We start from the raw sequence: 27,632 nt of genomic DNA, 5'->3' as shown, positions 1-27,632 counted from the left end.
TCCTGAAGGCAATATGAGCTGTGAAAGAAAAAAAGGGCAATAAAGGAAACATAATTTGTGCCGTAAGCGAATAAAAGTGAATAGAAACGTAAATGAATAAAAACACAGTTGTGGATGAGGAGTGCCAGTGCAGTAAAGAAATGGTGAAGCATTTACTGCAGACTTTGCTGCAAAGACCCACTGAAGCTGCTGAGTGTATCTGTTCAAACTTGTATTCTGTTCAGGAGAGGTTTGTGTGTGTTTGTAGCACCACCATATTCAAGAGATGAATATTCCAAGGTCTGGCTGTCAGTATTTCCAGGGCACAGATCAACTCCCTCAGGATGTGAGATCTTCTCACACCAGCAGGGTTCAGTCAATTATTAGCTGCTGGTGTTATCAACATTTTACTCAGACTATTTTCTCCTCCACACGGTGTGCGTGGGCTGCATGGTGATGCTCTCTGTGTGCCATTTGTCCTACACAGAAGTTTTGACATCTTTTAATTAAGTTTTCTTTCTCAGACTCTGATTGAACGCTGTTCCTAACACCTGATGAGCAGTAAAGGCTCCAGCAGGCTGCTTAGAGAGTTCCCAACGTTGAACTAATTTCTTTTGGCAGGTGATAATCAGCCCCTTGTTTTGATAACCCCTTAGTTTGAAATTCTGATAAATTATTTATAACCTCACTAACTAATGGAAAGTCTGGTTTTAAGAACTAATTCTGGGATACCTTTTGCATGCTATGTGTTGGTTTGCTGCTATTAGCAGGCAATATTTAGCAGCCTTTCAGGGATATGAAAGCATAGGACTGAAAAATATCCTTCCATCATGGCGTTGATATGTAAACTTGCACTATTGATTACACATCAGAGATTTTAATGCATAATATACAATTTAAATGCCCAATATTCAGCTTACCACTTGTAAAACTCAGGACACAGATACTTTTTTTTATAATTATGCTCTTTGCTGCTGCTGCAAAAAGCCATCCATGCAAATATTCACAGTTGCTAAGCTTCAGAACCTGAAGCCTCCCACATAGTCATCAGCAGAGAGCAGGAAAGGCCACAGGTCAGTAAGAGGACTGAGCTTTGCCCTTTTTCCTCTATGAACACATGCCCACATATTCCTCCCTCTTTTTTCTTTTTCTTTTTTTTTTTATTTTGGAGATGGAAAATTACGACAAATTAGTGATACACGACTGGCTAAATGAGAAGGTGCCACATCAAAAAAGAGTCACATTTAGTTGACCTGTGCAGAATCTGAAACAAAAATGCCAGGAGAAAACATTCTACAAGCACCATAATTTTAGGTTGTCCAAATCCTACTGTGTAAGACACAGGTTTTCCAAGAAGCATTTGATCTTTGCCTGACTTGAGACGCTTTTGGAACGTAAAAACTTGGTTTTGTTTTATTGTGCATTTTCTCTCAGAATATTAGGGGCATGAACTAAAACTTTAGGCTTTTGCAGCGGCAGAGCTGCTAATTCAGATGCAATTTTTTTTTCTTGACCTTTTTAATGCTTTATTCTCTGTTTCTAAGTAGATGCAAGCAAATGCTTAGCACCAAGAATGCTTAAAGGAACACGTGCAATGCCCAATCAAGCCTGCTTTTGGACAAGAACCACAGAAAATAACAGAGGGAGAGAAAATTCCAGTTGCCTTTGGTGTAGGTAAATTGGACAGCCTAAAACTGCTCTCCTGGGAACTACTTTGAGCAAATCAGCCATTGATCAAGGAAGGTGTTTGGTAAAGATGCACTCAACAGTGCTTAGAAGTCCCTTATGACTCCATTTTTCTGTCGTGTGTCAGCACCTGGTGAAGATGCTGATGTCAGTGGGACTGTAATCATCCTTGACAAGATGAAATATGGCCTCCAAATTCCAAGAACATATGGGATTATTGAGAAGGAAAATTGTGTGAACAAGGGCAATTATAGCAATAACTATCCATGACATATTACATGGAGCCATCCAAGCATAACATAGACATAATGAAAGTATTTTTAAAGGCAAACATGATGTAAACCAGTGCCAAAATTATCTAATTTATTATTCTGTCATGGATGATAAATGTTAATAACCTCTGTGTTTCACAGCATAGCAAGAAAGCTTTCTTTTATGCATGCCTTGCTATATGATTTGAAGGCATACAAAGGGAAAAAGGTTTATTTGAATATGGAAAGAGGACGAAAAACCTTCCTCATCCAAATTCCAATCTTTAATTTTTCAGGATATAATTGCTCTGGTTATTTTTCATCACACACCCCACCACATCTACACACCTATGCAACCCAGAGGAGGCAGCTGGCAGCCTATTAATCACCACAGAACCAGCTTTAACCTTGAAAACCTGAGCTGCAGGATTGCATCCCTCTGATGGAGCTGCTTGTTCATTGAGATGTAACATCTCTGGATTTACACTGCCCTTTTCAGGTAAAAGTGCAATAGTGGTAAAGTTTTAAACAAGATGCATCAGTTAAGAAATCCCCACTTTTAAAATTCATTTCATTGTGACCCTTTGACCTGCTACAGAGTGAAACCAGTCCTAGAGCCAAAGCTTCAGAATAATCTTAACAAATACAAAACTCTTTTAGGAAATTAAGATTTCTTATTTATTTGAGGGGAAAAAAACAACAAAACTAAATTATTTTACTGCTTACTGGCAAAGTCAGTCTTGCTACATTACCTGTTTTTAAAACTCACATCTCATTCAATTAAGCTTTGATACTGTTGACAAAATGATGCTGTCCTGAAAAAAAAATATTGCAATAGCTGCTATATACAAGCCCATAAATAAAACTGCAAGATTTTCAAGCTTCAAAAGATTGAGGACAGGAAGAGACTGTTTAGAGATTCATTTGAACACTTCGTATTCAGTACATTTGCTGCATTCAGTACCAACAAAAACACATTGAATCAAACAAGAAGAGTGGACTTAGATGGCAACGTGGGTTTTTTTACTGGTTTATCAAAAACAGAAGAAACCCCATCCCCAGTGCAGTATTATAAATACAGTGCTCCTGCTCCTGGGGCACGACCAACAAGATAAACTCTTTCACGAGCCACGTTCAACAGTTAAATCAGGGATGCAGGTTATCCCCAGTGGATCTCAGGAGATACAGGATAACAAATGCTCCCTCAACACACAATACATCTATGTCACATTCAAAAGGATAAAGCCAAATACATTTCTATGCTTGTCTTATTTTTGGAGAACAATTTTAAAATAGGGCAATACCTGGATGGAAAACTGGTTCAGCCCTTTATGCCACTGTCATTTTGTGCTGTCATTGGTATATCATGGGTTTTTTTCAAATGGACCTTGGGCAGTGACAGAGGTGACCAAGAAACATCAGCACAGGAGGGAATGCAGGCAATGAAAATTGTCTAGAGGGGAATACTCTTAAAATTAAGATTTTTTTTTAAAAAATCTTTTATATCTTGTCTGGTTCACTCACGGAACTGTTTGTGCTATGATACAATGATCAGAAGAGAAATGATCAAGGAAGGTTTCAATCTATATCTCTGGTCACAGTGTAAAGAAATCAAAACCAAACCAAAAAATCAGACCCACAGTAAAAAAGCTCATATGCTCCAGTATAAAAACTATGCTTAAATATGTTGTCTGCACACAATACAAACTCTGAACTCTGTTGTCACAGTACTGTTCTGTTACAATCTCCTCCATACATTCCAAGGGCTCCATCCACTGTGTCTTTTGGGGCAAAAAAAATATTTTCAGGCCACAAAAAGCCCATATATTTGCACAGTAATGCAGAAAAGGCAGGAAAAAGCCATACACAAAAGCCAAAATAAACACACAGCCATTTACATATTTAGCTTTTACTGACCCTCCATTTGGAGTTAGTTCTCAACAATTGGAGTTATTTAGCATTAGGAAACACGAGATTAAAGCCTATATATTTCATGCATGTATATGTGTGATATGCACTATGCCACATTCTGCTCTGTTCCAGCTGCAGAAATCCAGCATAGATCTGGTGCAAATAAGATAATTTCTTTAGAATGTTTTAATTTGTAGTCCCAAACTAACTTGGGTGGGGTCTGGAGTTTCAGTTTGGGGACCACACCAAAAATTCTTGGCCAGGAAGGGGAAAGGGGAGAAAAGGTTGGTCCAAACTAAAAGAGATAATTTTTCTTAGTGTAGGAAGGAAACATGAACAAAACTTAATTTGGGATCAAACAGAAATGAAATGCATTAAGTTTCTCTAAACTTTCAATTCCACGCCTTTTGGATTAAACACTTCACTACATTCAGTCCCAGCAGATGGATGTTTCCTGTTCCCTAAAGATCATTTTAATTTTATTTTATTTTTGATAAATTTACTATCTAGCAGAAAATTTCCACTCTGCACATTAGGACTTAAATACCTGTTCTCTTGGAAATCAGTAACAGATATCTGGCTGGATTCACTGGGACCAGAAACGGTCTGAGCTGCTGAAGATACAAACATTTAATTAAGGTAAAAAAAAAATAATCACAAAACCTCTTAGCAAAACGTGAGGCTGAAGATTTGCATATTTTCTGCTTGTTGTAGTACTTTGATAGCTCAGTGTATTAGGAAAGCTAATTACCTTGGTGATTCCTGCAAACCAGTATACCCAGTCTGTTATGGGGAGAGCAAACAGGGAAGAGCTGGGGATAAGGAGACAAGGGGAGGGGATCTCATCTTTGGAAATTGTTCTGGAGACCCTGGCTGCTAAGTCCTAGAGCAAGGCACATACTCAGGGACTCTGACCAGCCCCAGGACTTAAACTCTGCTTTCCTCCAGCTGGGAAGGTGCCTGGTTGGCACAGCGAGATCGAACTCTCTTGTGCTCCAAACACCACTCTGAGAACCTACAAAACACTGCTCTAAACAAACAGTATTTTTTCTCCTTAGAGGTGCTTCACAGCAGTACTAAAACAGCAGCTATTAAGTGCTGAGCAGAGTTTAAAACCACAGAAGGGACTGCAGAGACTTATTTAAAAGCTGTCTGTAGGTAACAATACATAGACTTATTTGTAGGCTGGCTGTCTTCACAGTGTATCATTGTGTTTCATCTTCGTGGTAGGAATTCAGTGTCTTGAAAGGACCAGTAAAAGCAGAAAGATAAGTCACAGTGCCAGGTTTTGATTTCTAAAAGCTGCAGAGAGTTTAAGAAATGCACTTGATGGACAGCTGTTGATTGCATCCCAAGGCTCCAGGCAAAGCAGTGGAATAATTTGTATTGAGACATGTCAGCAGACACAAATCAGCAATACAGAGGTTCTGGGCTGCTAGAGGACAACCTTAGCCATTTCTGCCTCTGATAGAACAGGTGCCAACAGGAAGATCTAAAATACTAATGGACCACATACAGGAGATTTACATGTTACGTGTGCTCTTTATGTGCATACAGCTAATATGTGTGTATTAGCCCTGCTAATCCATGCCCACACTGGGAGTGGAGTAGCTGGAACCTGCTTCTCCCTCGAGTCCTGGCTTCCCTGTAGCATTTAAATTAATCACCATACTATTTTGAATAAACTGCACTTCAATAACCAGATTCTGTAAGGTCATAAATGTAAACAGAGAGAGCACAGCGAGCCCGGAATAGCCCCATTACAACACCCCAATGGGAAGCATTTCATTTGAGGGCATAAAAATCCATCTTTCCAGAGGTTGCCTTTCCTCAGTCCTGGGAGCTGGAATGATTCAGAGAGCAATAAGCCCTTTTTGCATACCTAGTGTTTTCATCATTGCTGACAAAACCATCCAGTGTATATTTGTGCTGGTTATTTTTGCAGGTATTGCTCAGAGCCAAGTGGTAGAATGTGCTACAGTTCTGAAGGCAAGCAGATGAGGGCTATTTACTCGACAAAACAACATGGCAATTCCCAATTTATTAGGCAGTGATTATAAAAAAAAAAAAAGGCAGTTTTCTACTGTTACAAACAGTGAGAAAAAGCTGGTGGACACGGTGTCAGAGGTCCTGAATGTATGGCTTGATTTTCTCCGAGGAGCTGCTGTCACTGTCACACTGCTGATAAATCAACACGGTTGGCTGAGTTGGTGCTTTTATCCCAGGTGTTCAGCTTGGTGGGGGTTGTGCCTGGCCTGTTCCCAGTCATCTGGAAAGCAAAATAGTACAGAAAATAGATTTATTTCTCCAGACCACTCTTGCCCAGATGAAATAACAGCTTTGAAAGCATCTCTTTGCATTACAGTGTTGTCACAGGGGCTTGGGAGCATATGCCATATAGGATTCTTAAGCAGTTATTGCCAGGATCTAAGGTGATTGGCAACGATAACTTAATAATATCTATCACTTCAGGTGTCTGGCTCTTCATAAAAACAAATGTCTTTTGCCTCTAGGCAATTTAAGGAAAGGGATAAAAGCATATTTACCTGTTGCCTTAAGAGTTCATCCCTCAGGTTTAAATGTAAGGATGCCCTATCAAAAAGCCATCATCATCATCATCAGAGCAATACACTGCTGGAATGCAAAAGTCCATTACAATTGGTGGGAATGATCTGATTGAACTCCAGAGTTCACAAATTATACTCCAGGGTTCATAAACCCCTGTTTCCTTTTATTTGATAGTTTACCAGAAAGCAGAATTTTGTCCTTTGCTTTCAAAACGGGTATTGCAGCTGCAACTTAATGCTTGCTGATTCCACCTGTCTACAGGATGCACTAGGTTAGGACTAAAAATACCCATTTGCCTTCTCACGTCCTGTTCTTTCCAAGAGAATTTAATGGGGAACACTTTTAAATTAAAAGGGGGGGGGGAGGAAAGGAGGAATACTCACAATGTCTGAATTGAAGGGTTTCACATTGATGTTGCGAGTGGAACTACTGGTGAGGGACCAGACCTTGGTTTTGTGCTTAAAGGCAGCTCTGACCTGTGGGGGGAAAAGTGAAACCAGGTAGAAGATTTCCTTTGAAAAAGTTATGTTCATTTTCACAGGGGGAGCCTACAATCATTTCCCTGTTATCCTTCCTCCACATCAGCGTCACTGTGCTAATTAACAAGACACAATATAAATTATATAAATAAAATATATAAATTATATATATATAAAAATATATAAATATACAAGTATATATTTATATATAAATAATATATAAAAATAATATATATAAATAATTATATAAATTATGTATATAATTTATATAATTATTTATATAGTACAATTATTATTTATTATTATACACTTTTATTTATATTTATGGTCTTATTTTAAAATTTAACTTTACTTTTCTGAGATGTGACTGCTACCATTCATCTCATTAAAAAAAAATAACGAAAAATAATAAAAGTAAAAAAAAACCCCAAACTGCAGTGCATATAAAGATACATTCCCAGCATTTGCAGTCCTGGTTTGAATGATTTCATGAAATGCCCCTATACTGTTTTCAGCGGCTCTTATCCTTTTTATTTGTTTCAAACCTTTCTTAAATGCTAATTAAAACAAATGTCAAGCACGGGCCAAAATGCCGGGAGTTACAAAGCCACTAACAGTCATGTATTAATTAAAAGGCAATCAGTGACAGAGTAGACAACAATAATGGGGAGTCTGTTCTAGTTCTGCACTTACATTCTTTCAAGTTATTAACACCAAATTCGTTAACACTAAATTTGTTGACACCATTTGGTTACATACCTCTGAGTTCAGAAGACAGTGAAACAGGAACATGAAAAATCCCTGGAAACAGATAAAAGGGAGAAGGGTGAGGTCTGGCTGTGAAGAATCAAATCCACCAATGTCATACACAGCAGCTATTGGGTAGCTGGAGATCTATAAATATCACAGAGTGCACTAAACTGTGCCCCGAGTGACACCTCAGAGACCTGCAGCATTAGGTAACTATGAGGCTTGTCTGGAACTCTTCCTGTAAGAAAGCACCTCCTAAAAACTTGCAGTACTAAAGGAAAAATCTGGCTGAAAATAGGCAGGAATTCCGTTTTCATGAAACGAGAACTTTTTTTCGTGCTTGTGAAGACCAAGGCAGAGGGAAACACCAGCTCAGTATTTTCCACACTAAAAAAGCACTAGGAAAATTTTCAAAGCAGAAGTTTGCTTTTTGTCCAATGTAAAGTGAAAAAGTCCCATCCTCTTTTCCTCCCAGAATAATTCTATATTTTTGGGGGGGAGTATTCAGCCAAACTTTTTTTTTTTTGTTATTTTGGATGAAAATCGGAACTTTTCTTATCAGCTCATGAGCAGAACCCCGTTTCACTCTTTTTGTGTCCATGAGACAAAAAGGGGATTTACAGGAGTTTATTTTTGATTCCTCTTTGTAATTATTATTTGGGAAAGAACTGTAACACACCTATAGGTTTAGACCTCTACTGAAATGTCTGCTTAAAGCTAAGCAGATGTTTATATTCCTTCTTGGACAGAGCTATTTTTCTGGTTTGGTGCACCAGGAAGATGAGGGTCTAGTTGTCTGCATACAAGAGCCACGTGCAGCACATGGAATAGCTCCACTTTTGATCTTCCCCACAAACTTCTGTTCACTTTCATTCAGTCTCAGTAACGAGGCCTTAAATTGACAGTGAAAAAATGGCCTGGTATCTCTGCTGAAGAATCCTGCCCGTGGTACATGGCCCAGGAAGAATGGATTTCATTTCTCAAGCTCGCTGTCTCATTTATTTAATTATTGCTACTGGAAACACTGAGGAGTGGGATGGATACAAGTTCTGTTCAGAGACAAGCTATTGCCAGCACTGTGTGGTCAACACAGGCTTAAAAGACAGAGGAAGGAAAACACAGGAAAAAAAAAATGCAATAAGCACAAGCATTTGAAAATGTTACTAATGATCTATTTAGCTGGATCTCGGCACCAGTTCTGTAGCCAGAAACCTTCCCACCAGGTACTTACTTGTAGTGAATTGAAAACAGCAAATATATACTGAAATACTAATGTGTGGGCATTGACAGCCAAAATCCCAAAGATCCACGAGCTTCCCAAGATTGGTAAGAGAACAGCGACGGCTTTAGCTGTCAGTCTGAAAGAGAGAACGAGAACAGCCAAGGTGGGGAGACAGTTAAACAGATTTCAGCCCCCACAATGTGTGTAACTCTCTTTGCCATGGAATTCTTTTCATGGGCAAGCCTTTCAATTATTTTTCATCTATGGAAATGGAGATAACAGAATCTTGGTATCACATGGGATGGATATAGATGGGGAGTCAATGACTGAGGGTGCAGGGGAAGAGATGCAGAGATGGTCCTAAAACTATTGAAATATCTTCAGTTTACAGTGAAATATCATTTTATCAGTGAGGAGTCAATTGTAAGAGTCAAAAGTAGAGGCCAGAAACTGGAAAAACGAAACCCACTGTATAGTACATCCAAACTATATATGCTTAGTATACAGTTGAGTCAAGAAAACATGGTATTTCCCTTACAGAAAGTGGTTTGGGATTTTTAATCACCACAAATGGGAATAAACATGTAACTCTGCCAAATGCAAATCCTCTAACACCTCAGCATTATTCTGCTACCACCCTGCCTTGTTCAGAGTTGATTCAGAGAAAAGTACATCAAATATTTAAATAGCTTGTGTTTCTTGGAGATCCCTACTGATATATGTTCACCCTGCTTAGTCTGGAGGAACTTGGCAGAATTTCAATGGAAGGTAGTATGACAGCTGAAAAGTTAATAGCACTGAGAATATAAGAGGGATTTTTGGTTTTGCCTTAATGAGTTATGTACAGGGTGTTTATTATGTACAGGGTGTTTGTTACGGTGGAAGATGAATTGAGTTGTAGTATATCAGAGAATTAAACAATCACAGAAAGTTTTCTGCAGCAGCCGAATTCGGTGGAGCAGATTTTATATAAAGACTAAACAAAGGGAACCACAGAGAAAATAAAGGCTTTGGGCTCAGAATTGTGAGGTCACAGTGAGGTCTCCCCAGTGTATTTGTAGCTGTCTCCATTAAACACCAAAGAATCACTTTCCACTTCCTTCATCTGCAAGAGGAATTAGGGGCAACCAAACCTCCCCTAGAGATCAGGACCCTGCAGCAGAGGTGTGGGAAACACCTGCATCCATTTTCTGCTCTAATCCAGCAGGGATTGGTGTGCCCAACACAGCTACACTTGTAAAACTGTCTGCATTGCAAACCACCCTGATTTCTTCTTCTTCTTTCTTTTATTCTCACACTCGCCACTTTTATGTATTTTTCAGTTTGGAATATAATTTTCCCCAGCTGGTTTGTTGCCAAAAGTGTTTCCAAATACTTGTTTTTGAGTCAGAGCATAAAAAGCTTCATCTCTAATTTGTAGTTGGGGGCAGAATAGAGTCAGGCCCTCAATTCCAATATTTTCAAACCCATTCTTACAGAGTGGATTTTTAGAGGCCTTTAACATCACAAATGTCTCATATACTTTTAAAAATCATGTATTAATAAAGACTGCTCACTACTAAGCCCAGAGTTCAGCACATGTGCAGTAGAAATTCACAGCTAAAAATGAAAATAGAATACAGACATGGGATTTTCCTCGCAGAAGTATTAATGTTTCATGCACACTCATTTAGAGGAGCAGCCATGTGAGGATGAAATTCATTTAAGACTGTCTAAGGGTCAGCTCTGCATATGATTCACTTAAATCTCATTAGTTTTTTTCCTAATTATTGCATAACTTTCTATGCTTACATGCTCTGAATTTCATCCTACATATGACTTTATTCATTCAAGGCATTTATGAGCTTTAGTCACCAATCAAAGGACTCAGCTCTGTTGTTTATGGTGCTCTTTTATTTTCTTCCACTTACCCCTCCCCTTCCCACCCTTCTTTCTTTTTATCTTTGAACTTTAAAAAAGAAAAATACTGACTGTAAAATGCTGTGTCAGAACACCATTAAGGCAGCAAGGTTAAAAAATCTTAGAAATACTAAAGTTAATATTCCACTAAGTACATTAATTCTGACACTCTGCACATACTTTATTTTTTTTCTTATTCCCATTTTTCTTTTCCACATGAATATTTTAGCAGATTAGTTCTAGTACACTAAGATATAGAGCACAATCAAATAGATGTTGTTTTTGGAGAAGGAATACTTCTCCATGCATGACTTAAGCTGTGCAACTTAAAAAAAAGTCACTAGCATCACTTGAGTCTATAAAATGGGTGACATGAAGAAGCAATAATTTGGGGCAGGGGCAGGTCTTACTTTGCAGATACTGAGGTTCAGCCCCACCAGGACTTCAAAAACCCTGCTAAAATCTTTCTTTGTCCTTGTGCCCAAATGTGTCAGAAGACAGAATGGCCACTGCTTTAGAAAGGACCCTCCAAATTTCTGCTGTGTGCTTGTTCTCATGCTCTGGCCTTTGAAATCAGAAGGAACTCAACAACCTGTTTCTCACATACACTTTTAAAAGCTCAGATATTGTCACTCTTCTGCAGTCCAACAACACCAAATTAGGTGAGTTTTTTGTCTCTCTGCACCTAAATACACTGAAGGATCAGTCCTATTAATTAATTTGTAACAAAGCAAAACCAGCACAAAAGATTTCTTTTCTCCTTTCTATTGTTTTATCTTGCCTATATACATATATATATTTAAGCATATGCCTGTTATTACTTGGACAACCTCTGGAAAACACAAAAATACTTTGAGTCTGAATAAATTTTTATATCTAGAGTATATGAAAAAGTCTTTGGGGTATTATTAGCTGTACATGACCTATCTATCAATTCAGTTTATGGTTCGGGGTTATTCTCACTCTGCCCCAACACCAACAATCTCTTTGGTTGGGTCACAGAGACTTCTGAAGTGCTGCTCACCAAGAACCACTTTGGCACAGCTTATTCAGATTTGTAAGCTTTTCCAAGCTGAACAGCAGCCATGAATTAGTGCTGCACAGCACCACATCCTCTGCCATCAGAGGTTACTCTTCAGATGTGGCAGGTCCTTGTAAATCCATACATAATCCCAGCACTCACAGTGGAATCCCACTTCCAGAGGGCCAGAGTGGAGTCTTTTAAATATCCTTAGATACATTATCCATTAATTTCTAAGCTATCCATTTAACATGCACTCACCCTTTCATTTTCCAGCTGAAAAAAAAAAAGTGTTTTTCTTTCCTTTCCCTCTTTCCTTTTCCTCTTCTTACAGCTTAATTCTAATTCCTGAGAGGTAAACCCTGCTCATCAGAGATCTTCCCCTCCAAATTTCTTCGACCGGTTTTTTTTCTCAGTTCCTTTTCTTTTAACATTTACTCCAGTGCAGGATTTTGATGTTTTCTGTATATCTTGCTCAGCCAGAGCCAGGCATTTCCCTCCAGCTGAAATCCTGGAGTGTGCACTAATCAATCAGCAGAGGAAGGGAAGTTTTCCGAGTTGGACAATTATCACGGCTCTGTCGAAGCCCCCGCGTGAGAGAAGTGCAGGTTCCAGCCCCTCCAAGACGTGTTTTCATTACCAACATCATATAAAATCGTTGCACTGTTACTAAAGTTACCAGGGATGTTTTTCCAAGAGCACAGCCGGGCCTTCCAGTTTTATTGTATTTGCAATTGGTGTGGAACAGCTCTGCTCAGTTGTGATTGCTCCCTTCCCCTTAGTTAATCTCTGCCCTTTTCTGCTGTTGCCCTGAGCACTCTGTCGATGCCTCACAGCGAGGCAGAACGACTCCACTGACAGCTTACAAGAAGGAAATTTCACTCCTCGCAGAAAGAAAACTTTATTACTTCTGTAAAGGGGGCCCCCTAATTCACAAATCAATTTTATTGGTTCTATGTGGAGCACTAATCCTTTTAAGATTTCTGACATCCACTTTTCAGCCCTGATGCCTGTTGAAGTAAGAACTAAATTCAGACCCATAAGCCAAGATTATGTAATCATTGGAGGAAATGCTGTCTAAAAAAAAAGGCAGAAATCCTTCACCACAATTCACCAAAATTGATAACTTGACAAATAAGTCTTTTAACTGAAGTTTCTCTCTTGTTTCTTGAACTCCTCACAAGTCACTTCCAGCAATATCCTTTGTGCTTCGTATAAAATAAATAAATCCCCAGACCAGTAAATAACATTTTGGACTAATGCCTGGGAAAAATGGAATTTAGCTTGGGTTTCCCATTCGTTACAAGCAGCACTCACCCATTTCTAAGCTGGAAGCTGGAGAGCTGCTGGGAAGCCACAGGCAGCAATTCTGCCTGGGAATGGAAATGTTTTTCATGCAAGTTCAGCACACACCTTGTCAGAGGAACAGCAGGTCTCTGACCATGAGAGCACCCTGTCCTGCTGCTCCCTTTGCTCTCTTGAGCTCCTTTCGTTGCTCCAAGGAGTAAAACCAACACCAAGAAGGTTTAGGTGGTGAGTTGTCACCAATGTCAAACAGACAGATGGAAGGATATTGGTAACACCTCATATTTTTTAGGGATTTAAATAGCAATAAAAACACAGGGCTGATCCACAGCCACTGATACCATCAGGAATTTAGAGGAATGAGGTCCCTTGTGCTCCTCAAGAGAAGAATGGAGTCTTGGCAGAGTAATGCACCGAGGGTGGTGTGAGCTGCTCAGCAGAGCAGCCAAAGCTCGGGCTCAGAGTCAAATCCCTCAGGCCCATTTTGAACTTAGCAACCAATTTACTCCCCACACTGCACCAAGTGACATCAGAGGAGGTGTGGGGGCGTTTCATTAAAAGAAATTAATCTCTGAACTCTGCCAGACATCTTGATCTAGCGGGTAGAGCTCTCATCTTAGGAAGGACAGGCATGGATATTACTTCTGCTCCTGACACCAAGCTCATGAACTCCTGCAAATATAGCTCTACCTCCTTCTCCTCCTACACTTTGTCTTGGCTGTATGGACAAAAAGGCTGATGGCACAAGGAATGGCTTTTAATTAGCACATACACGTTTCCTTGCCTAATCTTGGGTGATTTCTAGGCTCAGCTGTAAATTAAAAAAAAACAATAATAAAAAAAGAAGACAAAGCTACTGGTAATTGCAGAGGCCATTTCCCATTTTCCCAAATGTTATTTGCACTTTCAAAGTAATGCTGTGAAACTGAATAAGAACTATAAATTCACAGTCACTTCAGATCATTGCTTTCTCATGAGTGCCATTTATAACCCAGGAAGACCTTGATAATCAAAAGTATTGTAGCTACAAAAAAAGCAATTTAGGCTGCAACAGCAACTAAATCAGATTGATTTTTATCACATGAGTGGAAGGGGGGGTGGCATTACTCCTTTTCTGTACACTCTCAACCACAGACCCTCACAGTGAGGAAGATGTAGCCAAAGTAGTGTCACCTCTCACAGGCCTTCCCAAAAATTTAAAACTGCCTTTGGTAGGTGCAGCATTTGCCCAGAATATTGGAGTCTGGGCTCAAATCACTCACTCTTCTGTCCAAGGGAGTGCAGTGTCCTTCCTTCCAGAAAAGCATTTTGACTCCCTGCTTGGTGCTCATTCTCGCCTATTTAACCTGTTCCACTTATATTAAATAGTTAATATATAATATATCTGAACTCCACAGATTAGTCACCAGGCACTCCCTGAGAGAGGAGAGTCCTACCTAATCCTTGCTTTATTAATATTTCTGAATTTATATTAAATATTCAGTAGAGCAGGGACTGAAATTCAAGTCTCATTTCAAATCCCCATCAAGCCTGAAAAAATTAAGTCCATGACCAGAAATGGAGCTACTTTAAGAATTTTAATACTGAGAAGGCAATTCCAGTGACTGGCAGTGCTGACTTTTGACTTAAGCACCTAACCAGGGATTTAGGAATCCATGCCTTGCTAAGGCCTCCCAGAGGTCAAGTCCCATGTCACCTCCACTGCTTCTGGATTCTAAAACTGCAAAAGAAAAAAAGTATACTTCCCCCCCCCAAAAAAAAAACAATAAGTACTGAACCAAAACATGTTCTTCTCCTTGTCTTTAATGTAAGCTATTAAAAAAACATAAAGAATTAAAATATAATGTCCTTGCAAGCCGAATTTTCAGTGTTTATGATTTCCCTAGAGGAACTGGATTTGCAGTGGGGTTTTTCCATTATTTTTCTACGGTTCCTTTCTCCAACCATTTTTGTTGCTAATTCTCTCACTGCACTGCTGCTGAGACAGCATTCTCTGCTTCTCCATCCCCAAGCCCAAGGTAAGAGCTAATTTTCCACTGAACTTTGCCATTGAGTCATCAAAGAAAATAAGAGCCTATTATCACAGTGGAAAGATGTCCCATATGCAGCCAAGAAGTGTCAATAACTGAGTTTGGATGAGGAGACCTGCACTGAGCAGCTTTGTGCCACAGCACACCCAGCTCTACACAAACTCATTCCCAAGAGACACCCAAAAGCTTCTCTGTTCTTGGTGAAGTCACCATTTTTAAAAGGTGACTGGGACCAGCTGCTAATGAATAGTCTTGTTGCATATTTGTGCTTTAATCATCAAAACAATGCGTGTCTCTGCACTTCCTCTCAAGCTCTGCTTTTCCTGAAGCATCACTTGAACCTCAGGAAGAGCCCCAGTGTAAGAGAACATGTTTTCCCTTTTCCATAGCAACTGCTAAAGGAGCATGCAGCACAAATATCTGCAGTCAGACAGTCACTGCAGGTGTGCTGAGAACAATCCCAACCCTTCTGTGTACGACCATTTAGAATAAATTCACAGGCAGTGGTGCTCTGGACACTCTGCATGTGTGAGAACAAGTCTGATCCCTCAGAATTCCCCCTTCTTCTAACAGGGACATTGTACCCAGATCTGCACTGGACTGAGCCCAGGAGAAGGAATTTGTTGTAACAGTTTATTCCCAGAAAACTCGTTATGTTTTTCTTTCAAGGACGAGGCAATGGAAGTGTCTGAAAGGGCCTGTGGGTGCCAGGTGGAGAAGGCAAGATGTCACCTACCTTTTTCCTCCAACATTTACACCTAATTACTTCTTCCACTACAATCTCCATTGTTTCATTCATTTTCCAAGCTCCCAGTGCAGGACTTCTTCCATCTCATGACAGCTTTCTGTCCCTAGGTATGTTGTCAGTGTGAGCCATGAATCTGCATCAGCCCAGCTCTTACTATTTTTAAATGGCTAAATCTCTGCAAGTCTTCTTGAAACAATATAATGAAAATTAGTCTTATTGCTCTATTTACAGCCATCTCAATCTTTTTTATAGTTATTGTATCATGTGGGGAATATCTTTGTTTTCCTGGCAGTAAACTAAGATGACAGACCCAGTGCTAAAAAAGAGGGATTGTCAAATTACAGAAGTTATGAAAAGGACCTCAGAGTGTTCACTTTTCCTTACATAACAGGAGATTTGGAGGAAGCATTCACATGACTGGAATACTGATATGAAAGGGCACAGATTGTTCAGAAAGGACACACAGGGAAAAAGAAAGGGTCTGTTAAAAGCATAGACCTGCTCAAAGAGCCAGGAACTAGAGGCAGACAGACCTTTCAAAAATCTCTGTGCAAAACTAAAGTATGGCAAAAATAAAGAACAGTGTGGCAATGAACATCTATAGTGGCTCTCCAAACCAGAAGGCTAATGTGGATGGAGCCTTTTTTCCCCAAACATCTCAAGAGTTGTCCAAAGCACAGAATTAGGTGTCAATATGGAGCCATCTTTGTTTAATTATTTATAATTATAATGAAACACAGTTTATAGACCTGTTTTTTAAGATTTATAAAGCTGCAGTCAGTGATGGAAAGTCATTATGATTTTTTTTTCCTTACTCTGGGATGTCAAACCAGGAACATCATATGCTAAAAAGATGAAGTAGCCCCCACTTTGTGCTCTGTGCTGATGATGTTTGTGCTGGAGCATCATGTTGGGGTTTGGATTTTCAAAAGTTTGGTCCTTTGGAAAGACTGGAGGCAACCAATTAAAATTATTGATAATCTAGAAAACATGGCCTATCAAAAATGGGACAGGCTGCAATTTGTCCTTTCTTAAACTGTTCTTGTAGAAATGTCAAGGTTTTTAAGAGAAAAACCTTCTGAGCTTGTTACACCCTGCAGAGACTTAAATATCCATCACCAGAGCCTTTCCCAGTACAAGTGATTGTGTTCTATACACATTTCAAAATGGTCAGAGGCAATTACACAACCACTTGGAAATTTTTAGCAGACAAGTGGCAATGAAATCCACAGCTTGGTAGTTCTGTAGCCTGGGAACACCCAGAAAAAAAGCAGCCTCCTGCAGGAATCTGTAGGTTTGGCAAATATTTCTGGCTTTTAGCTTGAAGTCAGTGGGGCCCGTGGTTTAATTTAGGATGACAAAGTAACAATCACATCAAATCATGCACAAAATTTCTGTGGAGTAACGTTCTCCCCCCCCCCGAGGAGCTGAACTCTGAAAATGATCCCTTGACCTGAACAGCCTCAGTGACCCTTAATTATGCAACAATATCAACAGAACGATCGTTCTCCCATTTCCATGGCAACGGCCCCAGGAACGGCAAAGCTGTCAAGGTCGGGCCCATGAACTGAGAAAGAAAAGCAATTTTCTGTGTGATGGTTCACACGAGCTCTGAGTGCAGCAGTGGCAAAGAAACAGCCACGTCCTTGCTTGATCGTCCGTCTCAAATGTACAAATGGGGGGAGAAAAAAAGGATTGCCAGGATTGCTGGAGCACAGCTACAGTCACTGCCCTGGGTTCTGCCAGCAGCTGCTGCTTGGGAGGACAACTCAAACTGCACAAAAACATCCAGCTCTAGGCCATGGTGCAACGTGAGGAACTTGGTTTCTCATCAAACTGGTATTAAAGAAGGCAGGCAATATGTGGCTTTAGAGTGTTTATCAAAATTAATGCCACAGTTGATGCTTAAGGCACATTATGTGTAAGTATCCTCATTATTCCCAAGGAGAGGTCACTTTGCAGATCAGGATTGGTACAAGAAAGGAAATCAGTTTGGGAAGAACAGAAAAGTGAAAAGTGCATTGGCTGAGGCAAACTTTAGAGTCCTTCATTTTCTGCTTGGGTGTTGGAAGAGAAACCTTTTTCTTTAAGCTCTTGAGAAAAAAAGATGTGCAAAGTAAAACTCTAAGAATTTAATTCCACGGGGTGACTGCAAACACTATCCTGCTGCTTTCATTAATCAGTGGGAGATGTTCACTTTAATCACCCTGCCTCTGAACTGGTCCCTCTGCCTCCATGGCTTTTTGGAACCATCTCAAGCCCTTTGCTTTACTAAGATTTTGCTGCACTGGGGAAGGCTGGGTTCCATATACACCATGAACATGAAAAATAGACTCCGTGGTCACATATTGATTTATTTTCATTTCTGAGTTGAGAGTTTGCTGATTGTCTTATTCTGGACTGTGGGCTCAGACAAATAACTTCTGAAATGCTTCTTTATGCAGCTCCACACATATTTATCACATCTGTCTCATTGCTGCTCACATTTTGACCAAGTGATCTGAATCATTACTACATCTACTCACATGAGGGCACTCAGAGCTGCTTTGCTCTGCTACTGTATTCACATATTCCCTAGTTTTTAATATCATTATTAAATGGCATTATTAAAAGGCAGCTAACTTGGGAGGGCAACTGGAGAAGCTACAGGAGACTTATTTGGGATAAGAAACTATGCAGAGTTAAAGAACATGGCCCTTCCTGGGGTGGTTACAGCAATTCACTTCCAAAATCTCACTATTCCTCATGTTCTTGTGCTTTCAGTTATCATCTCACTTAACTTTTTCATTATTTCTAGTATTGCTCCAAAAGAAAAGTGCTTTTTATTCAGTTTCTTTCACTAAAATATGTTTCTGCCTCACATCTTTTTCAGCTGAAAAGAATTGAGCATAATGTCCCATTTCTATTTCCAAAACACCTGTAGCATATCTATCATTAGTGGCATTCTATTACTGACCTGGAGAGAGTACCTGAAAGTTTTAAAGTAATTTTGATTCTAAGATAGGACTTTTTCTTTATTGTAATTACCTGTATTTTTCATTTATTTAATTTTATTTTGAGAGGCCATTATAGGGAAAATATATAAACCACACTTAGCTAAGGGCTGTGCCAGCCTGGGCAGTGATTTACAGGTTGCCCAGGACTCTGCACAAGGTGCATGCTTAAATCAGCATTTACCTTCTGCAGTGCCATAACTATAATATCTGTTCTTATTATTCTGCATAAAGCTGACACAGAATTCCAGGGTTATAAATTGGACCGAGGATGTAAATGAAGCAGTTCTAGCAAGGTCTTGAAGTTATTGCTGTTCACAGGGAATTGTGCCATTTCGTGATGGAGGATCAGCATTTAATTGTTACTCTGGTACCAGGCATGAAGCTGTGACTCAGAGCACTATCCTCCTCCCACTCCAGGCATTTTCAAGGCTTCAAATCAGATATTAAAAAACTGGAAACTAAATACAACTGGGACATTTTTTTAGAAAAAACAAATTAATGTGAACTTCAAAGCTATAGATTTTTAAAACCTGAAAGTTTCTGCTGTTATAATTCTAAGATAAAGAAGACAAGCCATTCCTTAGACAGCTCTGGCAGCAGGGAAGAGGACACTGGGGTGACACCACACCTGCTCTGTTTTCAGATGTCTCAATCTCACACAGTTAACAACACCCTTGACCCAACTCCTCTCTAGCTGGCACTTTTTATGCAGCAAAATACTCATCAGGAGTGATCCAATCTTAGGTATGGGGCCAGCAGAGAGTTTTTTCCTCATTAAATGCTGTATAAATCCTGATTTGCCTTAAGAAGGCCCCAACTGAACACAGTGTTCCCTCAGCTCCTGTAGGGAACAGATTACACCTGCAGAGACTGCTCTTGGAATCCAGCAGGGACTGATAGGTTGGAATCAAGGAATTGATTCAACCACAGATCAATAATTACAACAGAGGTTTCTAGACATTCCCATCTAGACAAGATGATAAACAGCTGAAGGGTGGCTTGGGCTGGCCCCTTCTCTCACACCCTTCACTCCCATCACTGACTCTGTTGCTTTCACAGCAAAGTTCCATCACAGGGATTAATTAACCAAGTTTTAGTAAGCCTTAGTCCATCCTGACATTCAGATGTGAAAACAAACATGCCTAAGCATCTCTGATAAAAATTATTATATTTTTATACTCACCAAATCCAGCACCTCTTAACTATCAAGTTTTCCAAATATACTTTGTACCTACATGTACTTACTACCCTTCCTAACACAGAAATAGGCATGTGAGCATCAAAGCTGCTTGTTTGCTTTGGAGCCAAAATGAACAGGCCCTGGAGCAGCAAATCCTGCTTAAGGAGTAATGACAGACAGAAAACTATTCCCACAAAGGACGATTTTGGCTCAGAAGGAGACAACCAAGGTAAAAATAAGCTGTGGAAAGGCTCACAGTGTCATCTCGTCCAGCTCAGTCATCAGAAGGGGTCTGTTGTCGCTCCTGGCACCAGAATCAGCCCTGACAGGCAGCTGCACAACCACTTCTGAGAGCTCTTCAAAGGCAGCAGCTCAGCAGCTCTCCAGGTGATCAGCTCCATTACTTTGCAAGTCCCCTCCCACTACAGGAAGCTTAAAGATATTTGATTTTTCCATCAGTTTAAGCCTGTTACTATTTGTCCCTGTTTCTCTGGTTTTGCAGAGTAGCCTCCTCTCTACAGCTATGCTTTACATACTTTTAATCTTTTTATACTCCTCCCAAAATGTGCCTGAAATGCGCCTGAACAATCACAGCATGGCCTGGAGCCTTTCTCCAGTGCTGAGACTCTCAGCATCTGCAGTAAAGAAACCACTACCATTACTGTCATTATGATCCCTAAAAGATTAGCACTTCCTCATTAATGCCCTCATTGGCAACATTCAAACCCATGTTATTTCCAGTCTAAAACTCTGAGTCTAATAAGGAGATACCCAAATTGCATTTGTATTTGTCATATTCAATGAGCCAAAAATTTAATTAGGTTGAAAACATTATCATTGGCAGTAGCACTTCAGCTCACTAATTGTCACTGCTTAATACTTTCATTTTAATTATTTCCTTTATTATCAGTCAACTCCCCCCCTTCCAACAGTGTCTGTGAGGTACATCCCTCATGCTGTTTGAAGTGGTGTTCAATGAACACGATTCCTCACAGACAGGGAGGAATTGTCAAGAAAAGGAATATCTGGAAGCAGATTTGGCTTGTCACACTGCTCTGTCTAATGGATGGCTCTCCTTCAGCAAAGGGAAAAAGTTCTTTTCTTTTTCAGCAGAGCACACAAAAACAGGTGCTTCGTGCCTCACGGGGTTGCTCTGCAAGCATCTGCCACCCAGAAAGGCACAGAAAGGATTTTCTAGTGCTACAGATTTTGATTCCCTGCAGACTTTCAGAAGAGTTTGCAGATTGTAACTTGCTTCTCACCCCTTGTAGAAGGAGGAAAAAAAAAAAAAAAAAAGGAAAAATTGTCTAATGGCACCACAAAGGGGAGGAATTTAGTTGTGGAGGGAGATTACAGTATCTCCTTTGGCAGGAGAGCTCTCCTGAGCTTCAAGCAAGAGCTGTGATTGACAAGCACATTCTGTGAAAAAGAACAGCTGGGAATAATCCTTAGAACGAGGAGTCGTTGGACACCAAATGACACGAAACAGGGATGGTATCGCAGGAGCAAAACACAACAAATACACAATATCCTGCAGAAAAAATGGCCGATGTGGAAGCACCAAAGATATCAGCACCAACTGCCAGCGCCGGTATCCGAGGCAGGAGGTGACTGGTGTGTTTACAAACAAAGTAAAACATCGAGGCAGAGTCGTGGCACGGAAGGGATCAGTGATTAAACGGATGAACAATTTGCCACAGCAGAGTGGGTGTGCTGAGGGGAGGTAATAGATGGCTTTGCAAAGTGCTTTGGAACGGCCAATTACACGGTTAAACCGTGCAGGTGTCTGCAGCACCACGAGCTGGAGGGGGACAACCCTCTGGGATTCGCACCTGGCAAAGGGAAATACTTCCATAGAATCATAGAATCACAGAATCAGCTGGGTTGGAAGGGACCTCCGAGATCATCAAGTCCAACCCTTGATCCAACCCCGCTGTGGTTCCCAGCCCATGGCACTGATGCCACATCCAGTCTCTTCTTAAAAACCTCCAGGGATGGAGAATCCCCCACTTCCCTGGGCAGCCCATTCCAATGGCTGAGCAACCTCTCTGCAAAGAAATTCTTTCTAATATCCAACCTAACCCTCCCCTGGCACAGCTCAAGACCGTGCCCTCTTGTCTTGCTGATCGTTGCCTGGGAAAAGAGACCAACCCCCCCCTGGCCACAACCTCCTGTCAGGGAGTTGCAGAGAGTGATGAGGTCTCCCCTGAGCCTCCTCTTCTCCAGGCTGAACAGCCCCAGCTCCCTCAGCCTCTCCTCATGGGACTTGTGTTTTCTTTACAGCTTTTTTGTTTTGTTTTGTTTTCCCAAATAACCAAAGTAAGGAATGGATTTGCATCAAACCTACACGTTCCATTTCAGTTTCGTGCAGAGGGGCCTGTGATATGTGGAAACATGAAGAACACAGCAGCTTCCATGACTTCCTTGCCTGCTGAGCTTTCCTTGATGTCCTGTTTTCCTCCCATGCATTGAAGCTACTGCCATTTGTTCCAAATTTCAGTCCTTAATTTAACTAAACAGAAGAAGTATTTTTGCAATGGAGAACTGTTTTACTGAGTGGAGCTTTGAGGGACGGAGAAAATAAGCAAAATGAAAGAAAGAATGGGGTTAAAGGCTAAGAAATATCTCTAATTTTGCCGTAATTGCTTTCTCCATGGATGATTATGATAGCTATCACTTCTGGTTCACCGGGTGCTGAAGTGTACACTTCACAAAAAAGACAGAGATTTTTTCCAACTCGTTGGACCATTTCAGAGCAAGCAGTGAGAAAGTATTCAATAGGAGTTGGACTTGACAGTTTACTCAAGAAAAGTTAATTAAACTGTCTCTTCTGGACAACACAATGCAGAAGTGAACTGGCTGGGAAATCACAGGGGTATGGCTGAGTAGATTAAAACTATTTCCTGCAAAAGAGATGTGCTTTTTATTTCTTCCTCTATTATCATTAATATTAGTCTTAGTGCAAAACTAAAATATTTGAGAATTTTGTCATATTTTAACCCTTGTAACCCAGGAGCCAGGCAACTCAGGTAGTCAAATAATTACCTGTGATAGGCAAAACCAGGGAAGGGTTCTTCCCAAGGGGAACAAAATGTGCACATTTCTAGCACACTGTCACATTAGGGTTTTTTTCTCACTGTAACAGAGAAGTACCTTTGCAAACAAACACAGGAGTGAGAGTTTGAGGGGGTAGAGCAGCAAGAAAAAAAGCTATTTAGGTCTTAATAAGAGATAATGAATGCACTGTTAGAGTTAAGTCTTTGGATGCAGCAGAAATAAGTAAGAAAAAGAGTTCAAATGGTCCATAACTCAGAAATGTAATCATGTGCCTTTTCAAGCACATGAGCAATTCCATTAAACTAAGCTGCTTTAATTGCATTAAGCTTACAGAGGCTACTCATGTGCTTAAACTCAAACATATGATTAGTTATTTCCCTAAAAAAAGAAGGGATAATTCAAACAAATGCTGTATGTGTGCATTTAAATGTTTCAAGGTATTAGATTCAGCATCCTATGAACTAAAACATTCAAATTAGCTTTTTGGCAGAAAATCTGTTCCCTGGATGCAAAATGTTCTCACAAAGACACATTTGAATTACTGCTCGAAATTATTTTGCTGAGAGTCAATAGCTAATCTTCTAATAAAAGGTTCAAGGACAATCAATCACAACTAAGTGAAAAGTTCCTGTTCTATATATTTGTTCGACACGCTTCAAAAACAAAACAAAAAGCATGTTCTTAAGTAAATTCAACTAATAAATAGGAGCTGATAATTCTTTGCTCAGCTCTTACCAGCAAACTGCTCTTGCTGAATTAAAGAACTAAAAAGTGGCTATTTTTACACACATACAAAAATTACTACAACAACCAAGTACTTGCTGTTGAGACTTTCACAGTATTCTATTATGCATTAGTTAACGTCTCTGATCAGATACTGATTAATTATATTAATTTTGCCCTAAATTACTGGGTATTTTGCAGTTTATGTATCACAAAAACTTGCTCTTTTATGCTGCTCCTTCAGTTTATCCTATACTTTGTTTTGGAGGCACTATTATTATTTACATGAAACAAACAAATGACCACACGAGTAGGTCTGGAACTAAAACAAAATGTTCAACGAGATGCTTTTGATGCCTCCACTGTGACAAGTAACATCTGAACTTGAAGAGGTCAACCAGCCAATAATGTACTGCACTTCGTTCTGTGAGAAATGTGAATGGGGAACATGAATAATAAATTAGTTCTATGGCAAAAAAAAAGAAAATGGAATTTTGTTCACAACTTCCTTTTCTGTTTTGGCTTTTAAACACGAAGTTTGACAGGTGCTGCCTTCAGAGTGGAGCACTGGCTCACCCTGATGCCTATTCTGCAGTCATGTTTGAGTCAGCACTTGAGAGGACCTGTTGCCATATGGAAAATCAGGAACAATTACTCTAAATAATTACATCAGTTTATTGCTGTCTGTTGCCAAGAGAAACAAGCCGTGTTGGTAATATCCACTTGCGTTGCCAAGTAACTTAATCTTTCAGGAAACTAAATGTGCTCCAGGCCCAGCACTTCTCTAGCAATAAATACCCATTCTAACTGATATCATGATGACTCAAAGTGAGTCTTTGCTCTGACTATTTCCTGAGGTAATCTCTGCTCAGTTAGGGGCTGATGATGGCCTTGGAGGTGTGAGTTATCACTCCTGGCTTGAGACCTGCAGAGGTGCTTTGGGAGTACAAACCAGTCAGTCTGGGCTTCCCTCAGCCCTTGGGGAGAAATCAGAACTTTTAAGGCCAGTGAGATGAACACTAAACAGACAAGTTGAACTGCTTGGTGTCAGCAGCCATTTCTCCACAGCTCAGGAGTCCCAGTGGAGGTGGTGTCAGCTGTACTGAGCTCTGGAGTTTAGGGGAGATGAAGCCAGGTGAGGTCCTGTCCCACCCAGGCTGCCAGCAGCAGTGGAAGCCAATCTTTGTCAGCATGATTAAACCTCTCCTTTGGCAGTAGAGCCTGGCAAGAGGTGAGCCTGTTCTGTAAAACCTCTAGGCTGAGACTTTCAGGCTACAGTAGCTGCTCAGGTTTGAGGGCAGCAACATCTCAAGTGTGAGGCCTCTCAGTCAGGTGCTTCTGGGCAGATGTGTTGGCCTGAGTCACCAAGGAAAGGAAAGGTGGCACTGGCACCTCCCTGATGCTCCTGCCACAGGCACTTTGGGCATTCCTCAGCCAGTTTGCCAGGCCTTCCATTCATTATCACTCCTAAATGTCTAACCCTGCTGTTTAACTGCTGTCATTCAAACTGTTGCAGACAAAAACTGACTGTTTCTCTCTGCGCTTTCCACTTAAATTTCGTTCCAGCCTGAAAAGGCAGCACTGAAATCCCCCCTTTTTCCTCTCACGAGTTTATTGGATTGAGCAGTTTTCCCTTCCACAGCTCCTGGCACTGCATTTCTCATTTTCTGTCTCTGAGACCACAAACACAGCCCTGAAGGAACCACTTCTGCCTCGTGTCCCACTCGAACGCCGCGAACAACTGCGACGTGGTGACAAAGTGCTTTCCTGTCTCACCAGAGTCACGTCGTGCCATTTGGATTCAGCTCTGTGTTTGTGAGAAGGGGTTGATAAACTCCTCCTAACACACTGCAGCTCTGCCTGTGGCTCATCTCAATGAACTGCAGCACTCACAGGGATGCCCCGCAGGCCCTTTATTTAAGGTTCACATTACACAAAGTGCTTTGCAGCCTTCGGTGATCCCTCCCTAAGCCAACTGAACTTGTTGATTCAAAAACCACCTCGCAGTCCTCGCTGGCAGGGACCTGACAGAAACTACAAAGCTTATTATGTTTGTCTGATTTCTCTGTGTTCTGTCACTGTTTCGTTTTGCTGTGCTTATCCACTCTCAGGCGTTAACAACCTGCAATCAGCACCCTGCATCCTTTAGTGCTCCGAGCCACTGGGCTTTTTTCACTATGAAAAACCCTTCCCTTGTCATTCTGCTGTCAGAGCAGAACCTTCTTTTGTTTTGTTCCCTTCTTTTTTTGGGGGGAAATGATAACACGGGCAGAATGATTTCACATTACACACATAAACCTCTTCACCTGTATAAAGAATACTGATGACAAGAGAAAGAAACTCAGTGTTACAAAGGCCTTATAATTATCTTTTTTTCCAACAGAGCAGTTACTTTCTCCGTGACACACCCTGTACATGAAACTCTAATTCATCATGCCTCACTGCTGTGTCAATCAGAGTATAAATACTCTCCAGGATCTGATTTGAACAGATATTTATGCCCTCCTCATTTAAAACTACTTTTGAAGACTCATTTCTGTAATGATATCTACAGAAGAAGAGCTATTCTGTATGTTCTGTTTACCTTCTATTATACTTTATTGACTTAATTGAGTTCTGTGAGGAAAGATGTTCTATCAGAGCAGATTTCCCCTAAATAATTTAACAATTTAATGTTTCCAGCTGTATTGTTCCATTGGTTATCATTTTTCTCCCCCGCCATCACTTTTGTCAGGTCAAATCCTAAAAGTGTAATGTAAAAACTTCTTGACACAGAGAGAATCTCTGAGCCAGAGTGTCTGGAGAAGTCACATTTTCAGTACAGAGCTACACCATTCCAAATCTACTGCTGATAATATTGGACATATACTCCTCATTGAAGGGATTACATCTTATTCCTAGACCAATCATTCATCCATGGATTTATTTATGTGCACACACATAGTTTTCTTTGAAAAAATTAATATATATTAGTCTGCAGGGTACAGTGTGTATTGAAGATATTCCTTGCAATCCAAGTAAAATATCTAAGTACATAGAGCAATCTGTGTAGCTTCTCCTCTACTTATAGAGTTGTTTCTTTGTCTTCATACCACTAATAATGCAGAGAAATTGGCATTGACAATATAGAGTTATTTGTTTCCTAAGGTTCTATGTTTCCTTTGTACTTCTGAAGGTCACAGGGACTCAGCCAAACCTGAAACAGTCATTTTGATTCCCAATTTTTTCTTTTCACTCCAGTGTAATTATCTTATAGATTTTCATGTAGATTATTTACTGTTTTTCTCTTCCTGTTGGATAAGTGTACAATAACTAAACTAACTTCGATTAGGTAACTGTCACCAATATTTAAAACTTAATGACACTTTCAAAATTACATAAGTAATCCAAGCATAAAAATTATTCTTTATGATACCATTTCAGAACAGTGGCACCAAATCCCTATTGTACAATAGCCTGTGTCTCAGAAACATTAAACAGAAACCATCATCACATTTTTCTTCTATGTAAGTTCTCTATTCCTTTAGTTATATAGTGTCCTTTCTATATTTGGACCAAAGCATCTTTAGGAGATAGAAAATGGAATATTCAGCATCTTAATTTAACCTCAGTATATTAAATTATCTTCTTAGTTAGCCATATGTAATCTTATATATTTTAGAAATCAGAATTTGTCCTTGTGTATTCAGCAGTAGCTTTGTGCCTGCCTTACATTATTTCCCCTCCAGACTTGCTGGTGCTATTTTAAAGATGATTCACTCTCAGAGGCCACCATCCCCAGAGGCTCAAGGCACTGTGATATAAAGACCTGCTTGGATTTAAGCACA

At 40.1% G+C, this 27,632-nt stretch overlaps 1 protein-coding gene across 4 annotated transcripts in view; it reads right to left on the bottom strand.

Annotated features, from left to right (window-relative positions):
- Window positions 1-3,717: 3,717 nt before the first annotated feature.
- The window catches only part of ADGRD1 (adhesion G protein-coupled receptor D1), a 136,882-nt gene continuing 112,967 nt past the window's right edge, over window positions 3,718-27,632 (bottom strand). For all 4 annotated transcript variants that reach the window (XM_051769134.1, XM_051769135.1, XM_051769136.1 and 1 more), the window contains 4 exons: window positions 8,856-8,982; window positions 7,634-7,675; window positions 6,779-6,871; window positions 3,718-6,096 (listed from right to left, as the gene is read on the bottom strand). In XM_051769134.1, coding sequence (XP_051625094.1) covers window positions 6,001-6,096; window positions 6,779-6,871; window positions 7,634-7,675; window positions 8,856-8,982 — 358 coding nt within the window. In that variant the 3' untranslated portion in view covers window positions 3,718-6,000. The remainder of the gene's footprint in view (window positions 6,097-6,778; window positions 6,872-7,633; window positions 7,676-8,855; window positions 8,983-27,632) is intronic.

This window comes from Manacus candei, unplaced genomic scaffold (assembly GCF_025592945.1).
Source record: "Manacus candei isolate 608988 ecotype Guabito, Panama unplaced genomic scaffold, ASM2559294v1 h1tg000103l, whole genome shotgun sequence".
NCBI lineage: Eukaryota > Metazoa > Chordata > Aves > Passeriformes > Pipridae > Manacus > Manacus candei.
The sequence above is the reverse complement of the archived record's forward strand: the minus strand, read 5'-3'. Positions and strand labels throughout refer to the sequence as shown.